The 19,556-nt window shown below is 31.9% G+C and overlaps 2 protein-coding genes across 8 annotated transcripts; both read left to right on the top strand.

Moving 5' to 3' along the window:
* Positions 1–2,251: 2,251 nt before the first annotated feature.
* LOC110663833 (uncharacterized) lies at positions 2,252–5,880 on the top strand. 4 transcript variants are annotated; one of them, XM_021823264.2, is made up of 6 exons: positions 2,252–2,402; positions 2,487–2,614; positions 3,821–3,981; positions 4,198–4,287; positions 4,607–4,765; positions 5,577–5,880. In XM_021823264.2, exons 2-6 carry the CDS (start codon positions 2,497–2,499, stop codon positions 5,673–5,675), a joined length of 627 nt encoding a protein of 208 aa, XP_021678956.2. In that variant the 5' UTR covers positions 2,252–2,402; positions 2,487–2,496; the 3' UTR covers positions 5,676–5,880. The 4 variants fall into 4 exon arrangements, with proteins under 4 accessions (XP_021678956.2, XP_021678955.2, XP_021678954.2 ...); XM_021823263.2 differs by having other exon boundaries at positions 2,253–2,402; positions 2,477–2,614; XM_021823262.2 differs by having other exon boundaries at positions 2,289–2,402; positions 2,490–2,614.
* Positions 5,881–8,394: 2,514 nt separating this feature from the next.
* LOC110663834 (uncharacterized) lies at positions 8,395–19,054 on the top strand. Of its 4 annotated transcripts, none has more exons than XM_058131844.1 (11): positions 8,395–9,007; positions 9,293–9,550; positions 12,227–12,469; positions 12,651–12,800; positions 12,960–14,323; positions 15,249–15,322; positions 15,437–15,518; positions 15,599–15,721; positions 15,866–15,969; positions 17,308–17,465; positions 18,607–19,054. In XM_058131844.1, exons 1-11 carry the CDS (start codon positions 8,567–8,569, stop codon positions 18,838–18,840), a joined length of 3,231 nt encoding a protein of 1,076 aa, XP_057987827.1. In that variant the 5' UTR covers positions 8,395–8,566; the 3' UTR covers positions 18,841–19,054. The 4 variants fall into 4 exon arrangements, with proteins under 4 accessions (XP_057987827.1, XP_057987826.1, XP_057987828.1 ...); XM_058131843.1 differs by having other exon boundaries at positions 17,302–17,465; XM_058131845.1 differs by lacking the exon at positions 18,607–19,054 and having other exon boundaries at positions 15,876–15,969; positions 17,308–17,402.
* Positions 19,055–19,556: the final 502 nt, after the last annotated feature.

Below are 19,556 nucleotides of genomic sequence, written 5' to 3'. Positions count from 1 at the left end.
GAAAAAAATTAGAACCACAATCTTGAAAGTTTAAAGTTCTGTTTATTTCACAAAAAATAATTTGTATATAAAAAATATCATAAAAAAAAATATTTTTTATAGAAAAAAATATTTTTCATGAAAATATTTTTCATTATTTGATTGCAATGTTAAATTAATAATATATATACTTATTTCATATATGTATAAATATTTTTATATTTTAATAAGATTATTGAAATAAATGGAGCCTAATTCAAAGAAAAATTTGCCATTCATAAATTTTATACTAGATTCAAGTCTCCATCAACTATTTATTAAGATATATGATGTAAATTATAATTATTATAATTATTATTATTATGAAACATTTATTTTGAATTTAAGTGTTATTAATGATTTAGAATTAATTTGATATTATTATTAAAATTATTGCTAAAAATACTTCTTTTAATATCTTAATTAAAGGGCAAATAACTTTAAAGCTATTTAATGGAAATATAAATAACTTTAAAATATAAATAAATAAATAAATAAATAAATGAATAAATAAATATCCATTACAAACTATGATGAGATGTTAAAGAATATTTTTTTGTCAAAGATGTTAAAGAATATTTGCTGAGGAAATTTTGAGATATGGAATCTTTGCCTTGGTGTATATGGTTGGTAACCAATACTAGCTTCCAAAATTTTCCATAATCCTTAATTTATGCATATATCCCTTTTCCCCCCTCTTTTTTAATTAATATAATTATTAAGAGTCTAAATGAAATATTAAGAGTCAAAATCCTATTAAGAATCTCACATCTAAATGAAATATTAAGATGAAATATTAAGGGTGTTTTCTTAGAAAATAATTTAATTAGCTAACAACTTAGAAAAATGCAAACGTATTAGATATTGAATATATCAGTTGTGCATTTTTTACATATTTTCTAACTTCTATCAATTGGTTGCGAAAACTTAATTACACTGAATACAATTTCATAAAAATCTCACATAAATCAAATAATAAAGTGAAAAGAAATTGTATTTATTGTTTAGAAATTGAATATAAAATTTGAAAATTAATTATAAAATTTGAAAAATTAAAAAATAGATAGAATAAAGATAAATATATAATTCAGACAACTCTTCAGATGGCCCGTCTGGAGATGACAGTGAGGATGGATGAATGGATATCACCACATTGCTCATGGCTGATCCACAGTCAACTGCATCTCAAATAGGTCATTCGCCAATTACAGATTCCACCAACAACACTATAGGTCCTGTCATTGGGCCCCTCAAGCCCAAGAACTACATGTGGAAATCTCAGAAGATGACCCAATCCTAGATTATCTAGGAGCCCAACTTGTACTTTCACATCAGTTAATTAATTTCCTAATAAATATCTAATAATTTCTCAAAAATAATTAATAGCATTTACTTTATTCTTTGTAATTAAATTAATTTTATAAAAAAATAACTTGATTAATCATAAATTTGAAAAATAATTAATAAACTGATCTATTTAATTTTTATGCAAACAAGGATTATATAAGATTCATTGCCAACTAATTAATCGATTAATTTTAACATTTTAACCATAGTTAGTCTAATCAGAAATAAGCTCAATCTTTATATTTAATAAATCTCAAGCCTATATGTAATTGCATGTTAATTCAAAATTAAAACTAAACTGAAATCTTAAATTAAAATATGAAAAATTATTTTAACATATGAAAAATGATCAAAGAATAGTTATAAAGATATTTTTTAAATGACATAAAAGTATTATGTATCGAATTTTTATTTATATTTTTTAGATATTTCTATAATTTTTTAATATATATTATATGGATTCCATTTTTAAAAATTTCTTAATCCATCATTATAGAGAATAAACTCACTTACCAATTAAGCTAACATTAACATTGGCATCCTTAGCAGGAGATCTCTCTTCCCTGCCTATTTCTTCTTGTGTCAAATGTATTCTCCTTTCTCTTTGGAAAAGCTATAAAATGTGGTTCCATTACTGGTTTGAAGATTGATAGAAGATGCTTACCTTTATCTCATCTTCTATTTGCAGATGACATTTTGTTGGTTGGTAAGGCCTCAAGATCAGAAGTGGAAGCCATTTTCAAAATCATTAACATATATGAGAATGCATTAGGTTGAATGATTAACTGTGAGAAATCTAGTTGGTTTCCATTCTGTTTGAAACAGCATGAAGCTTATGTCATCTTCAAAGAAATCAGTTCATGTTTTTTTAGCATTTGTTCATACTAAACGACGTGGCGTTTTGCATGGCCTAGTGTTTATTTGTTTGTTAGCGGTAATATACGATTCCACCTAATTACAAGATAAAGCGAGGGAGATTTTTAGAGGACGAGAGCACTTCCAGCCACCCGCTTGCTTCCTCCTCAGTCTTCATCCAGGTAATGAAGTATGAATTGGTCCTTTTTTTTTTTTTCCCCCTTTAATGGAGATTTAACTTGATTGAGATGACTACTCTTGTGCAGCAGTGCAGGGATGACTTCTCTTCTGCATGGAAATCCAAATTGCAACATTTTATGCGGAAATAGAGCAATTTCCTATGTGGGTATTTCAACTATTCCATTATTGCGCTTGGGAGCTGGAGATTTCCAAGGTTAGTGAGTTTTCTTGGTTTCTGTGCAATACATAATTATTGAGACTGTCTTTCTTTCTTTCTTATTGTGATTAAGTGGTTTAGTTGCTTCGAATTCTTTGAATTGTTATCCTTTTCAATCCTTTTATCGTGCTAGATTGATGGTTCTTTTGTGAGGCTTGCTGTAAAACTCTTGCAAGATTTTATTCTTTCCTTCAATTTCACTAACTAGAGTTGCTTTTGACGAAGGATTTAATTGATAGCAATTTGTAGCATTTGAAATGAGTCTGTAAAAAAGTTAAAGTTTTGCAATGCATTTGGATACGGGATTTGAAATGAACGGATTGAATTTGATATTTCTGTTTAAAATTAGTTGAATAAGACTTATAATTCCTAGGTTTTTCTTGGCCGGATAGATTAATGAGTATGAACAAAAAATGCTTGTGGATGAATTTGGATTACCTACCAAAAAAGAGTAATTTCAAACACAAAGGTTTGGTCGAAAATGTGTATCTTTATTTCTTTATAAGCTCAAACCTTTGTTATGCAATTTGAACAAAATTTTCCAATTCAAATTATTTTATTTCAAGTTCTCTATCTAAGTACAACAATGTAGAACTACCTACTAAAATGCCTAAACTTAGCTTGAATTATAAGTTTAATGGTGTTCAGAAAACTTTTTTGGAACTTCATAATTTTGGCATCATGTCGTTATGTAAAAAAGGATTCAGTTTCTTGGTAGTTTTTGGTTGTAATGTAATTAGTTCTGTTTCTTGGATGTCTTTCCTTTATTTACTGAAGTTTTATTAATTTATGTGCTGAATAATGTCTATACCTCTATATTTCATGACTATGGCTTTGAATAAATATGTGAACAACAAAAGGCAAAGATTATATGCTTGTCGTGTACGATGTATAGTTTAGGCTTGTGTCTGCTAAGTACAGAATTAGAATGTAGGTTGTAGAATTTAGGCATGTCTTTGCCAAATTGAGTTTTTGCCTATGGCTTGAGCCAGTCACGAAACTATGCTAACTTTTCATGTCGACTTTTTAGGCATTATGGAAATATGACCTCCATATGTGAAAACTAGGCATTTGGAATTTATTGTTGATAATCATAGTTGATAGTTTTAAGAAAAAATAACTAGTGCTTTTGTGTCAAGGCTTACATTGTTACTATAACTCATAAACTTTTATCTGATTCTATTTTCCAATTCAATTATTCAGGAAGGTTAATTTCACAAAACTTCTATAGAAGTGTCACATTCTCTTTTCCAAGGGAAGGATCCAGCAGCATGATGTCAAAGAAAGTTAAATTTATTATCCCTAGAAGTAGCAGTTCCTCAGACTCCAGTAGCAATGAAGATGATTCCTCTGATCAAGACAAGGCATGTACGAGCAGCAAGTTGTGAATGAACTTAGAATTGTTTCGTTTACCATCGATTTCTTGTGATTATTTTCTTCTTTATTCATCACTTGTAATTTAGTTCTATTGATCTAGATCCTAACTATTTGAGCACTTAAAATGATCACTTAAGTCATCACTTTTATTCCATTCTATTGAAGTGGACATTTTTGCTCACGTCTTTTACTTATTCCTACAGCAGACGCCTTTTGGATACACTAGGAAGGATGTTTTATTGATCGGAATAGGAGTTACTGTTCTAGGCATTGGTTTGAAAAGTGGACTGGAGGTATCCTTAGTTCCTTTTCTTATATTATTGGTCCTACTTACAATTTCCTTTGTTTCTGCTTCCTCTTCATTGACTTTCCAGTTTGTAGTTCTTTGTTGACTGAGGAAACTATGGTTATATACATCTAAATAAATGCTCTCTAGGAAGTGATGAAGTGATACCTGAATAAAGGATTTGATGTAGCCAATCTCTCATTATTATCTATAGTAGTTAATTTCACTCATTTGCCTGAATTGTTTACCAAATTATGGATGGATTCCATGCATTGGGATTGTTCTTCACATAACCTTATTCTTGCTATTGTTTATGGATTTTGCAGTTTGCTGGAGTGGATTCTTTACAAGCAGGGAATGTTGTTCAATTGGTACTGGTTTTGGGCCTAACAGTTGGATGGATTTCAACATATATCTTTAGGGTCTCAAACAAGGAAATGACATATGCTCAACAGCTGCGTGACTATGAAAACAAAGTGATGCAGGTACGGTCTATTCAGATTTTTCTGGTCATGTCTAGGAAAATTAGTAATTTGTTTGCGAATGATTTACACATATGATATGTTACTTTACATTTTAAAATTTTGAATATATTCAGAAAGTGAACTTTTTTGTTAAGCATAGCCATTGAGTTTGCATCTCTTTCAATGGACAATCAAAATGATTTGAATATTTGATATTAGATATTCTGCAGAAACTTTATATTTTACCCTTTTGTTCTTGTATTAATATATATAATTTCAGAAAATATAGGAAGTCAATTTGCAACCAGAAATTCACATTGAGTGGTGGAAACAGCACTTTTGCAAGTAAGAGTGGGGAAGGGTTCATATGATAAATGATCCTCCCCCTGAGACTCGCAAAGTGGGGAGTCTCCTGCAATGGGGATGTGCTTTTTATTTTTATTCTTTTCTAACTTTTATATAGAAGTCAATTCACCACATTCTTATGAGATCTCGAATCTGGGAGTATGGTTCTTTTGATATTTGCAAAAACCATGTCATGGAAAATCCCTGAAAATTGCATTTTGCACCATATTAGTTTAAGTGCATTTACTGTGATGACTGATGATTGACATATCATTTCACATATCTTGATCGGCACACTTCAAGAACATTATGCCTGCCTTTAGATTTGCATAACATATCATGCGTCTTGATTTCCCGTTTGATTGAAACAATATGTTTAAATGGAAAATATTCATGTTCTGTCTCTTTACTAAATCTGAAGTGTTGTGGTTAATTTCCTGCTATATTGCTCTCTAATATATAATTGGGCCTTATTTTGGTTTTCCAGAAGAGGTTAGAGGGTTTGACAGAAGCAGAGTTAGAAGCACTGCTTGAACAAGTAGAGGAAGAGAAGAAACGCCTAGCAAATGGTGAGCAGATCAATTGAAGTTTACTTGCCTTTTTTATTTAAACTTAGATCAATTAAGCTTTATGTCCATAAAAATTTCTGCACCATAATCAATATGGTATCTGCAGTTATGAGAGAATCAATTTACAGAACCCAACTTTACCCATTGAAATATGAGATGTAGATAATTTCATTAGCATGTAATTTTGCAGTTGCAGAAAAATTGAGTGTTTCTTTCACAGTATATGAGGTCTAGTTGCACAATGATCAAGTGCTTATTTCATTGTACAATGGATTACGGGCCTGTTTGACATTACTGTTGGAGCTACTGTTGAGAAAAATATTTTTTTTTTAAATATACTAATTAAAGAGTATTAAAAAATAATTTAAAATTAAATTTAATAAATTTTAGTAACAAGAACAAAGCAATTTTGGCCCGCCAACTTCATGTCAATCAAGGCTCTATTTCATATTATGGCCCTCCAACTTCAATCCATGCAATTTAAATTCATTAATAAGTTAGTCCCTGCATGCGAAAATCATTTTTACCGTTTAATTACAAAAAAAAGATATTATTATTCTTAATTAAATTATTATTTAATTTCTAGAATTGGGCAAAATTTGTAAGTTTTTTTTAAAGCAATTTTCAAAGAAGTTTTTATAAAAAAAAATGTTTTCAATAATTTTTTAAAAAAAAATATATTTTGAAGAATAAGGATTTTTCAAGAAATTTCCAAAAAAATAATATTTAAAAATTTCGTCATTAAGCATGCATATTTTAAATCTACTCTTTAGCCACTAGCTTCCCTCAACCTTCATGCCTCATAAAGCCATTTAATATCAATATCTTACACCTACTCACTCTATCATCACTGTCCAATATACTTACATTAGAGCATACAATATCTCTCCCAACCATTTTTCATCACCTTGATAAATCATCACCTTTGTGATGCTCACACTCATCAAATCCAACTCTACCCTTACGAATAATCCACCTCACTCCCCATCAATATCTTCTTTCAACAACTCAATTGACCCTACCTTGACAACCTCAAAATAGGATTAATTCATTCATTAGAGTTTATTTTATTATAAATTAGATTTAATTAGTTTTAATTTGGAGATTAAAAGTGCTAATTTAATACCTCTATTAGCATTTGACGTGACAATTAATAGTGGAGTTTAATTTTAGAGAATTTTAGAGTTAATTATAGTGAATTTCTAAGTCTAAGGTATATTTATTAAAAAAATTGTTTAAGATCTAATTGTAAAAAAAGGTAAAATTTAATATTTTTTTAAACATTTCCATTGTCAGAGTAGGCGGTAGGGTGCAATTATGAAAAAGTTAAAATATTTTTATAAAAAAAAAGAGTTTTGGGTAGAATTGTAAAAACATCAAAGTTTAGGATTACTATGAGTCTATTCCCTATAGCCTATATTTAGTAAAATATACTTATATATTAATTTATAATACTAAATTATATTAATTTATAATATATTTTACTATACTTAGAATTGTTATATAATATATAATGTAATTTTAATATAAAAATTATAATATATTTATTTAATTTATATATAACATATTTATTTATCTAAAAAAATTGCTTGAATAAATGACCAAATTAAATCTATAATGAAAAAGTATTTGTGATTGTTTCAAAAAAAAAAAAAAAAAAGAGATAAGCTAAAGAATAATTATTGTATAAGGTTTTTCCAATGCTAAACGCAAAGGCACATAATAGATCAAAATAAACATTATGCGCCACATACGCTTGCCCCTCTCTCTCTCTCTCTCTCTCTATCTCTCTCCTTCATCAATTGTGACCCAATAATATATATATATATCCACTCATATATTAATTATTAATATATATGTATAAAAGTAAATATTTATTGTTATTATTGACATTCTTACACAAATTTTTAATTTAAAAAAAATATTTATTTTTATAAATAATTTTCATAAATACATTTAAAAAAATAAAGGAAGCTAGAGAAGAGAAAATTATTATTTATTATATTAAGTAACATAAATATTAATTTTTTACTAAATTAGATTAAATTATTTAACCTACTATAATTAAAATAAATTCTTAAAATTGGCTATAACTATAAAAAGTCAAAAATATTTGACTTTTTAATTATTAAATTTTACATCACATTAGCAATACTGTACAAAATAATAATAATTTTACTATCTTAATGATAATATAATAAAATAATAAAATGCATATTACGTCAACCGTAATTTATGGAATAATAATATTTAAATATTAATATAAAAAAATTAATATTTAATTTAAAAGCCGTTAGACAATAAGATTTTAATATTTTTTTACAAGACTGCAGCTCTTTTATATATATATATTTATTTATTTATATAAGCCATACTTTATTTGCATTAAAATTTATGTATTTATTTAATTTTATATAAATTTTAATATAATATTTAATTTAAAATAATTATATTATTTTTATATAAAATATCGTTTATATTAAATTTAACCTTCCTAGAGAGCATTTTAAATAATAATAATACATTTTTTAAAAAAATTTTAAATAATAATAATAATGACAAACAACCTTCAAACGTTGGATACGCAAATGCAACAATGCATGTTTTCCAGGTGTCTCTCTCTTACCCCATTTTTTCAAATATATTTTCAACCCAAAAAATTAAAAAATAAATAATAATTTGCCAAATTCCAAAGTCTTACCCAATCATAAATTCACTCGCCAATGCTAATCCCCATGGCTGACTCACTCTTCACATCTTTCTGAACAAAAACGTTTCCCTCTCTCGCCCATGGCCGTTTCTTTCTTCTCCCCAATACCTCCTAAGCCTCCATTCTCTCTTTAAATCTCTCATTCTCTCGCTCGTATGTCTCTGATTTCCACTTCAGTGATCGTTCTTCTTCATTCTCATGGCGATTGTTACTGGAGATCGATACCTTGAGAACCTTGTTAATTTCGTCCAACACCAAGCTGGCCCTTTGCTTGATGGCTCTTTAGTTCTTAAGCTTAATCCTGTTGGTCTTCACTACGTACAATCTAGACTTGAGGCTCTTCGTGAGGTTGAGAATCTTCTTTCTGGTGCCCCTGTTGATTATCTTCGTGCTTACATTTCTGACCTTGGGGACCATCGAGCACTTGAACAGCTCCGTCGTATTCTTAGGTTGCTTACGTCTCTTAAGGTTGTTTCTGTTTTGCCTCCGCCTGTTCGTGACCCTACTCCGATTTCTTTACTGTCGTTTGGGAGATTGAAGGTTTTGGAACTTAGAGGGTGTGATTTGTCTACCTCAGCGGCTAGAGGTTTGCTTGAGTTGAGACATACTTTGGAGAAGATCATTTGTCATAATTCGACTGTGAGTTTTTTTTTTTTTTTTTTCCCTTTCTGTAATGTTCTATTGTTTTGGCTTGCAAATTGCAATAACTTTCTGTTTTAGTTTAAATCCAAGAGAATGAGATAATGAATTATTGGGTTTTGTTGTTGTAAACGATTGACTGGGTTAAATGCAAACACAAGAAATTGACAGGGGATAAAAAAAATGGAAAGATTTTTGTTTATTGTGGGTGCCTTTTGTTTTATGTTATTTTCATGTGCAAATTAGTGTTTGACGCTTCTCTTTTTTCTTCTTTTCTCAATTTAGGATGCTTTACGACATGTGTTTGCGAGTAGGATTGCTGAGATAAAGGGCTCTCCACAATGGAACCGGTTGTCATTCGTATCATGCGCATGTAATCGCTTGGTTCTGATGGATGAGTCTTTACAACTTCTTCCTGCTGTTGAAACTCTTGATTTGAGTAGAAATAAGTTTGCAAAGGTGGATAATCTGCGGAAGTGCACCAAATTGAAGCACCTGGACCTTGGGTTCAATCATTTGAGAACAACTGCACCCTTTAGTGAGGTAGAAATCAGTGAACTGTTCTTTAACAAGTAGATTTACCTAAATGTTTTGGCTGCTTTGAAATCTTATGGTTTATGTGTGTATCACAAATTACATTTTCATTTTGTTATTTGCTAGGTTTTCTTTCTCAGGTTGCAACTGTATTAATTGGGCTCTATTAAATGCTCTGATATGGGATATGCATCCTAAAATCTGTCTTGAGAGTTTAGCGACTCCTGCTAGAGTAAATTATTTCAGATTTATGCCATGAAGGAAAAAAAGATGTTCTAAGCAGATTGAAACTTAATTCACTAAGGAGTTTACAGCTTTAGTGGGCTTCAACTCTGTTAATCTGCTGAGGCTAATTTGTTTGGACATTAACACAAGGGGTTCTCCAACTAGTTTGGAATTAAGACTTAGTTGTTGTTGTTGCATTAACATAAAGGGGTTAATTGAGGTCTTTTTTTCTCATTAGATGGCATGATTGTAAATTTCTTTTTTATCTTAAGAACCTAACCTTGAAAACTCTAAAAGTACAAGGGCCAATCGACTCTTTATTGCATGATTGAATATACGTTAACTAGTATAGGATGAGCAGGTTTTGGGTTAACTAGGTAACTAAATCCTAGCTTGAGCATGACCAAATTGACTCAAGTTGGGTTTGAGCTTTTGCCAAACTCAAGCCCAAGCTATTGTTAGGTTTGTCATTGTTTCTTTGATTTATTTATGTTGCAGCTATGGCCTTCCTGCTGAATTTACATAAACAAGGTTTTAAAGATAAACGTTATAAATTTCATTTGGTGAATATTACATTATAGTAGAGAAAATAGTGTTTTAGTATAAAATTGCATATTTATGTTTCAAAATTGCAGGATATGTAGTGATAAAATTTCACTTTTGCATGATATATTCAATCATCTCAGTGTGAGAGAGAGAGATGACTTTTTTTGAACAAATTGCACTCGTTTGCATATATTAGAAGGGGCTCATGAAAGCTTGAATGCAATTCCTAAAATGCTGAATAAAAGTATAACTGATTCTTAGCGCTAGGGTGGATGTGCAAATTTGGAGCCCTACTTTGAAAGAATACAAGGAATGGGCAGAATAGATATGTACAGAAGTTTCACAACCTAGTGGCTTGAGTTATGGTTTGAAGGTGGTTTTCACATGTATATTGACCTTCTTTCTTTAGGTTCCCTTTGATTTACAGGGATTGCTATTAGAGCTTCACTTGGCATGCAAATAAGTGGTATTAAAGCCCAATAATTTGTTTGGAGTTAGGACAAGTGATGGCATGTTGTGGGATATGATCATGTAACAAGCTGTGGCACTAATGTTAATGACTGGTGAATAATGATGTCCCAAATGACTCTTTTGGAACTTGGAGAATAGCCTAGCAGGGTGGTGGAGTTCAATCGCATCAGGCATATTGCAGGGGGAGTGTGTGCACATGAGAGGCAACATGTGTCACAACCTAGGTTGTCAAGCATATTTCACAACCTATAAGAGAAAGTTGGCTTGTTATGTGAGTTTCTATAATGGATCAGTGAATCTTGGTAATTGGTTTGGCAAGTCTTCCTGGTTGTAAAGATTGCTATGAGAGCTTCATTTGCCATCCATAGTTATTTCAATTCTTTACTTTATATTGAAGTACTTGTGTGTCATATATGAATTCTTGGATATGGGTAATAACACAGACATTTTCAAGACATCTTTGAATCCGTGGAAGAGTCTATATGAAAATTTCAAAAAATAGTTGAGATGAACTGGGATGCATGTCATAAGAATGTGACTAAGTTTTATATTGGTTGCCATCTAGTACAGCTGCCCTCATTTGAGCTTAGGACCAGCCTAAGTAAAAATCTTTAATGTAGCTTTAAAATGAGCACAATGAAGGGAAAAGGTACGTATAATTGATCCTGACTAGATTGGAATTTAGACTGAGCGGAGTTGTAGCCAAGTTTGACTTTTGAACAAATATCTTAATTATTCAATATTATCGTAGATTCCAAGTAAAACACTGGCATAATAACACTTGTAGAGTTATCTATTTTGAGGACTTTGCTATTTTAATTTCAACTTCTGACTGCTACCCACATAGTCTTGATTCCATGGTAGCAGGCGCTTGATGGCATGAAATGGTTTAGTAATTAATTTGGGTCACCTAAAAGGACACTTTCAGAATTCCATTTACAAATCATATTCGTGACTTTTTGTCTTCTATTAGACTACTAACTAGGTCAGACAAAAAAAAGTTCATGTTGATATTTTCTCACATGGAAAGTTCCCTGTTTTCCTTCTCTTTATCTATATATTGCTTGCTTGCAAGGAAGATGGATGGTTGGCACTACTATTAGGTTATGCTAAATTGTGCTTACACTTCTAAACAGAGGTAAAGACAATAATACACCAACTGAAGTTGATTGTTAATTGCTGATGCATATGCTTAAGCTTTCGTAGCTTTTTTTTTTTATTATTTTTAATATAAACAACTCCTTTATTCAAATGTTGTATGGGAACCTTAATTAATTGTTTTTACCAGAATGATCCTATGTGGAACTTTCTAAAAGATAACTAATAGTAAGGTGATATTTTCTGTATTTGGAATCTGAAAATTTTCATCCCGCCGTCAATTTTCATTTTAGGAGTTAGGGTTGGACACTTGGACCCATACGCCAGTGTTGTTGGACTATGCAGGTCTCCTGTCATATTGGAAAACTTGTTTTGAGGAACAATGCTCTAACCACATTACGTGGGCTTGAAAATTTGAAGTCACTTGAAGGGCTTGATATCTCCTACAATATTATTTCCAATTTTTCAGAGCTGGAGTTCCTTGCAAGACTCACATCTCTACAGAATTTGTGGTTGGAAGGAAATCCATTGTGTTGTGCAAGATGGTATCGAGCACAAGTATTCAGCTATTTTGCTCATTCAGATACAGTAAGTGACGGCCTTTATTAGTAATCATTCTTTTGAACTTCTTGGACTACTTGGAGTTCTGTTATTTCTTGTTGGTTAGAATATGATATCTGAATGATGCATTACGTTACTCAGTTCTAAATTCTGCATTCATACTTAACCTCCTACTTTCTCTACCATTTGCCTGTATGTGGCTGGTTAGTTGAAGTTGGATGACAAAGAGATCAGCACTAGAGAGTTTTGGAAGAGGCAAATTATAATTGCAAGCAGGCAGAAGCGACCTTCCAGCTATGGATTTTATTCTCCTGCAAAAGATAATGTTGAAGGACAGGCTAGTATCATCAGAAAAAGGGTAGGTGATTTTATTGGAGTTTAGACTTGAGGGAAGTTACTTTTGGTTCTGAATTTCTGTTGGCATAGCTTGACCCTTCTATGTAAAAACTGTGCATATCTTTGTGCTAGTCAATTCCTTTATTGTTATTGATCTAAATAGTTGTGACATCACTTGCAGAAAAAAGTGCCTCGACTTGCTGCAATTGAAAGTGAAGAAGAGAGCGCATACTTTTCTTCTGACCAGGAGTCACCATCATGTGATAATGATATTCAAAGCAAAGAGGAGAATATCATATCTGATAATGAAGCTGAAATGGTTGATTTGATTAACAGAGTTGAACTCATGAAGAGAGAGGATTCTATTCTTTGGTTGCGGGAATTTCAAGAATGGATGGATCATGAATCTGAGAATTCTGTGGATGGAGGTACACATAGCAGAGCCACATTGCATCATGTGAAGGAAAATCATCAGAAAAACAAGACAAACGAGAAGCATCATGGTGAAAGTTCAAGAAATGTCTGGAATTCTCTTAATGCCTCAGGGGATGAAGCTAGTACAGATGGCTTGGAATCTGATGCTTCCTTTGTGGGCATGTCTTTACCTGGCATGGTGGGACCAAGACAGAAGTATAAAATATCTCATTCACATGAAGGGTTAACCATACAAGGAGACCATTTTGTTGTTGAAAATGGCAGCTTATCAACATTGACTGCCGTAGATGATACGTCGGAGTCTCATTCCTTCTCTGCTTACTCTGTGTCCCCTCCCCATTATCAGGTGGACATTCTGCATCGTCGCCACAATTTGGTGGAAGAAATTTTGCAGCTATCTGCAGAGTCCTGTTCAGTGGTTTCTTCTGATAGTGATACCAGCTCTAGTGAAGATGATATATATGAATATGGGCATTCAGTGCATGAAGATCAGTTACAGAATGAAGAATACTTGAATTTGAGTATTGGAGTGTGCTCGTCTTCAAATCTTTTTAATAAAAGTAAATATGTTAAGAAATATGGAATTCATCATTTAAGGGATAATGAAAGGCGTTTGTTTGATTCTCATGATTTACAAGCATCTATTAAAACAAAAACCTTAAATTCAAGCAGAATTGATTTTCCTGCTGCTTCTACTGTTGGTGAAATTGCTCAATTTGCTGATGAAGAGGCAGATTGGCTGGACAAGACAAAAAGTAAAAGGCAACCAAGAAGAACACTTATTTTACTTTCACTAGCAGAGAATGTGGTTGACAAGACAGGGACATCAGAAACACCAAGGGTTGAGATGGATACTAGTGTACATGATGAAGAAGATGAGCAAGGGAAACAAATTGTTGATGCTGGCAATTCTCAAGATATTGTTGATAAGAAAAAGTTGCAGAAAAATGCGATTAAAACTCCAGCAGTTGCAAATATTGGTAGATTTTCCAATGATTTTATTGAGAAGTATTTTAATGCAAATGTTGCAGATTCCACAATTAATGAGACCTGTAGGCATTATCTACATTGCGATTGTGTAATTGAGCCGGAATCCTTGTACAGAGAAAGGTAAACATAGTGTAGTTACATACATACATGCATATGTGTATATATATATGTGTGTGTGTGTGTGTGTGTGTGTGTGTGTGTACGTATGTATATGTACTCATTCTACTTAATTCTATAGTAGCTATAATATATGAGTTAGTACGTTGTCACACGCGTGCACACACTCTGCTTCTCCTCCCCGTATTCTCTAAGTTTTTCTCAACTAAAATTGGTATTGACTTTTCATCTGTTCTTGAGTTTTCTGAATTTGATTGGGTATCCTCTTTTGGACTGTGCCAAATATCTACTGCATGCTTGGTAATTGGCAAGGGTATTTACTTTCTTCTGTGATCATTATTGATGAGTTATATGCTCTAGAAGCTTTAAGTTAAGAAATTGTTGATGGGGTATATGTATATTATTTTATCTTCTTTTTCCATTTTGATGTTGATAATAATAATACATTCTTAAAGTTTGTAATTCATCTAAAATGGTAGCTCATGCTTTCTATGGTAGCTTATAGTTGCATATAAAGCAGATTCCTCCTTTTGCTATCTTTCTAATTGAGCTTACTTATATACATCAACATAATGACTAATGAGTCAAAGTTCCATGGTAAAGTTGATATGTTAAAAGAGTCAGTTTCACAACTGCATAAACCACTAGTTTGAATGTAAAGCATGCGATAGGATGAGACAATGGTAAAATTGTCATAGGTTTCTTGCATCTGGTGCCTGTTTTGCCATCTGGTTTATAGTGATTTGCATGGCTTCTGTGTCACTAAAGGGGTTCTTGATACCTTATTTTTAACTTCATTAACATTCAGTTGATCCTAGTTACTGATACTAAATTGCAAGAACGTTATTTTCATCTATGCTTGATATTTTAACAGTTGCAATGCTATTTTCTGTATTTCTATTCCAAATTCCTCTTTTGTTGCACGCAGAGAAGTAGCTTTATTGCTGAGCAGCGTAAACAAGTTGTATGTATTAATCATTGGTGTAGCATTTGATGGGTCAGGTTAGTTGTTATCAAGTCATTTTGAGGAGTCCTACTTCTTATTCAGTGTCTTCTGATGGTTATGTGGATAATTACCTATAGTTGTTCAACTTTATATGTTTGGAAGTTTTGCAGGAAATATTTTGAGTTTACTGGGTTGGCACAGGGTTGAAGATGTTAAAGAAGTTGTGGTTGGTTTAGGACTTCAGGTTGTGAGGTTAGTGATTTCTGGTACTGTCAGCAACTATTTTACTGGACATTTTTCCTAAAACTGTTTAGCATTCTATTGTTGGATAGGGTGTACATTGAGAGGGGAGCAACCTACCTGTTTCTAACAAGGAGCATTGAGAAATCAAGGCAATTACTTTACACACTACAAGTTTTTGGTCCATGTGCAACGAATAAATGCATATTAAGAAGGTAATCTATCTTATGCTCTTTAAATATGAAATCAAAAAATAATGTGGCTGAATTTTCTTTAAATTAAATACTTTTTTTATATTTGAAAACATTTTTTTCTCTCTGGTATATGATAGAATGGGATTTTGGGAATTTATATGGCAGTTTGGAGCAGGTTCAGGTTGAGCTGTTTGAGAAACAAATTTGTGGAGGTTCAAAAATGAGCATATTCCAATATGCTATGGTGCTTTTTTGGCACAAAGATGAAGGTATTTCCTCTCAATGATTATTGTTAATTCAATTTTATCCTAAAATTTAGTAAATGGCCCACCAGTTCTGGACTTGTGAATATTTATATAGCAAGCAGATCTAGCATTTTTGCATTTTGGAGTTAAAAATAACCCAGAACAGATCAAATTTGGGAATCAGAGATTAACGTTGGATATTTTATATGGTGCATTGTTGATCAACTCTGTTTAGAAGTTTCTCTAACTGTTCAATACTAATTGGGATTCATGATTCATCAAGATGATTGATGCTTTTCTGATTTATGACTACATGCCAAAAATGGCAGTAGTGACTTGCTAGCTGACCCAAAACAGAAAAATTTTAGGAGATGAACTCTAGAATTTGAAGTAGATGGAACTGATTGTCTTGGTATTGCGCACGTGTGTTCACTGTGAAGGGGAAAACAATCCAACATTGTCATCAACAAAACATGCATCATATGAACTCCTAGTGATGGCTGTAATTCTGAGAACTTCTATTGTGCAGTTTGTTCACATGTATATTCTTGTAATCATGAGTTTTAGAACAATTTTTGCAATCTAGAATGGATCAGATTTTTCCTGACCTAATGTGAATATTCTATGCTATAACTAAAAGTGACTTAAGGTCCAGAGGAAAAGATAAATTCTGTTTTTATTTGATATTCAAAATGCCCTTGGTGCAATTGTAAATAGCCTCCTTGTTATGCAAGGGGAAGGCTAAGTGAATTTAACCTGCCCAAGAGTATCTGTGATATCCCAACAAACTTGTAAACGATAAACGTTGTAGACACCCATGCTTAATTTGATAAAATCAATCCAAATATGTTCTCTATTTCGTCAAAACACTAATTTCTATTGTAGTTAGCAAATTCAATGGAAACTTAAATTTTTCTTGGACCAAATTTGAACTAGTTATATTAAGCTTGATGTAAGATTGTGTTGCAAATATAATTTTTTGGAGAGGAATTCTGATATGTAAGGAATAGGCTAGTAATCATAAATCCTTCGATCTGTGTAAAAAACAAGGTAATTTAGATCATTTGTTCACTTGTTCGAGCTTAGTTATCTATCACAGTTGAAGTGAATATCTTGTGCATAACTTTGAATTGAATTATTCCTTTCCCAATATATTTTCGAAGACCTGTGGCACCCATTACAACCATCACCGCCACCCACAGAGAGAATGAAAGAATGGTGCTTTCAATGTCTACTACTTGTGGGATGCCCTCACATTGATATTTGATGAGTGTGCATAAGTAGTTTTCCCCCCTCCTTTTCTTTTTTTTCAAACTAACTTTGGGCTTTTCATGCATGGCATGTATCAAACTCTTGAATCAGAGGAATCATGGCTTTCAAGATCACTTTTTGTAAGTGGAACACATGTTTTTCTGTGTGTTGAAGAACTTAAGCGGTTCAACTTTCCTTCAGCAGATGCATCTTCCTCCCCATATTTCTCCCTTGACTGGTGTTGCTGCATCAGTGATGCATCTGAGCTGGTATTATCACTTAAATCTTTTCCTTTTATTTTATTCACAGAAATTTTCTTACTTTTATACTGCAGTTTACTGCAATTAGTAGAGGCTGGTTAGCTTGTGCTTGTTGATGTCAAATTAAATGCCTTGTACGGTTTGATAATTGCGGGGGGTTTTGTTTATTTGTCTTCCTTTTCAATATCCTCTTGCTTCGTTTCCCTCTCTGTCTCTCTCTCTCTCTCTCTTTCTCTCAGTCTACCTTATCTATTTTGGGCCAATTTCTCCTTGTGACAAACTAACCTGGTCAGGTCCTGCCTGAAATCACTTTTGCCATTTAATTATTGTTTTGTGTATTTATTTTTTGTTTTATTGTGGAGACACAGAGGTTTTTGAGACCCTTTTATTTCCTGGCCTCCTGGGCGCTAATCCTATTTTGTAGCGAAGTCAGAACCACTTTTGTGACATGTATTTGAGCATTCCTTTTATTATTATTAGAATCTGTGGTTGACCATTCTTTCCCGAGAAGCTGGTTTTGAGCAAAAGGCAACCCACACCACAGCCCCGATCTGATTTTACTTAATTAGACAATAAAATACACATAAATAATGGATAAATTGACAACTGTCCCTGAACTTATCTAGTTGTAATGTTACAGTCCCTTAACTTAAAGATGTAACATAAAATCCCATCAACTTTCAAATTTTGCACAGTAAAATTATTCTAATTTCCAATTATCGATTTTTTAGTTAGACGCTGACTTGGATAGTTCCAGTATGGAGCTTAGTCAGTATTTCTCTTTTCTTTCTCAAGCCACGTGTAAATTGAATCCTTATTCTCTCTATGGATAGAATAATTTTTCACGTGTAGAGAGAATAGTTTTACACTTTGCATAAGAGAACTGAAAAATTAATAATTGAAAGTCAGAGAGATTTTTCTGTGCAAAATTTAAAAGTTTAGGGGGTTTTATGTTACATTTTAAAGTTGAAGGATTATAATGTTACAACTATATAAGTTCAAGGACAGTTGTTGAAATTTATCCTATAAATAATCTGTCACTAGTTTCCCCTTCCCCAATTTTATGCCCAATACTTGTGCCATCAGTTTGCTGCTGGAATCACTGAAGGTGGACAATTACGCTAATTTAAGATTAGAATTCCATTTTCAGGTCATTGAGCGTCCGTTCGTAACCTTAATTCTTGAGCATGCTACAAAAAAATTCTGTTTCTCACCAAAGGGTCACAAGGACATTGCAACCATTGATAAGGAAAATACAGGCTGCCCTTTGACATGGAAGCTCAAGTGGTTCTCTGAAGACAGTCTATTCAATTTTGTAGCACTGTTGAATGCAATTCATTCAGGTATGAAGAGTTCTGCTCTGATCATAACACGTGTGTCATGAGACTCATCGTTTGTATAATATTAGTTGAGTTGTTTCATATTCATTTCATTCATTTTTTTTTTTTCGATTTAATTGATTTTTAGTTTCGTATATTCTAGTGTGGCAATTCAATAGCTTTCTTTGCTTGTGATTCCTTTATTTGTATTCTTTTAGTATTGTGTACAAATTGTACAGCACAAAACAGTAAAGAAAAATTTAAGGTTGGTTGGTGTTATTTTGTTTCTGTTTAGGAGTGGGCATTCGGTTCAAACCGAATCGAACTGAACCGAACTGAATTAAATTACAAAAATCGAATCGTAAATTTTAGAAATCGAATCGAACCGAAATGAGTGAAAAATCGAATCGAACCGTTCTATTTCGGTTCGATTCGGTTTAAACCGATTGGTTTGATTTTTTATTGATTTTTGAATTTAGACTTGATTTTCAAGTTATTTGGTCTAATTTTAATTTTGGTTTGAACCTAATAAGCATTAATCAATGAAATTAAACAATTAATATATATAAAATTAAATATAATTCATAAAATTTTCATAAAAATAAATCAATTCAAAAATCGATGCGGTTCGATTTAGTTTGATTTGACTATATAAATTAATATTCGGTTCGGTTCGGTTTAATCGATTTTTTTCTCTTTAAAATCGAACTGAACTGAAATAATTGAAATTTTTATAATTTAAAATCGAATCAAACCGATTTAATTTTAAAACCGAACTGAT

This window comes from Hevea brasiliensis, chromosome 13 (genome assembly GCF_030052815.1).
Source record: "Hevea brasiliensis isolate MT/VB/25A 57/8 chromosome 13, ASM3005281v1, whole genome shotgun sequence".
NCBI lineage: Eukaryota > Viridiplantae > Streptophyta > Magnoliopsida > Malpighiales > Euphorbiaceae > Hevea > Hevea brasiliensis.
The sequence above is the reverse complement of the archived record's forward strand: the minus strand, read 5'-3'. Positions and strand labels throughout refer to the sequence as shown.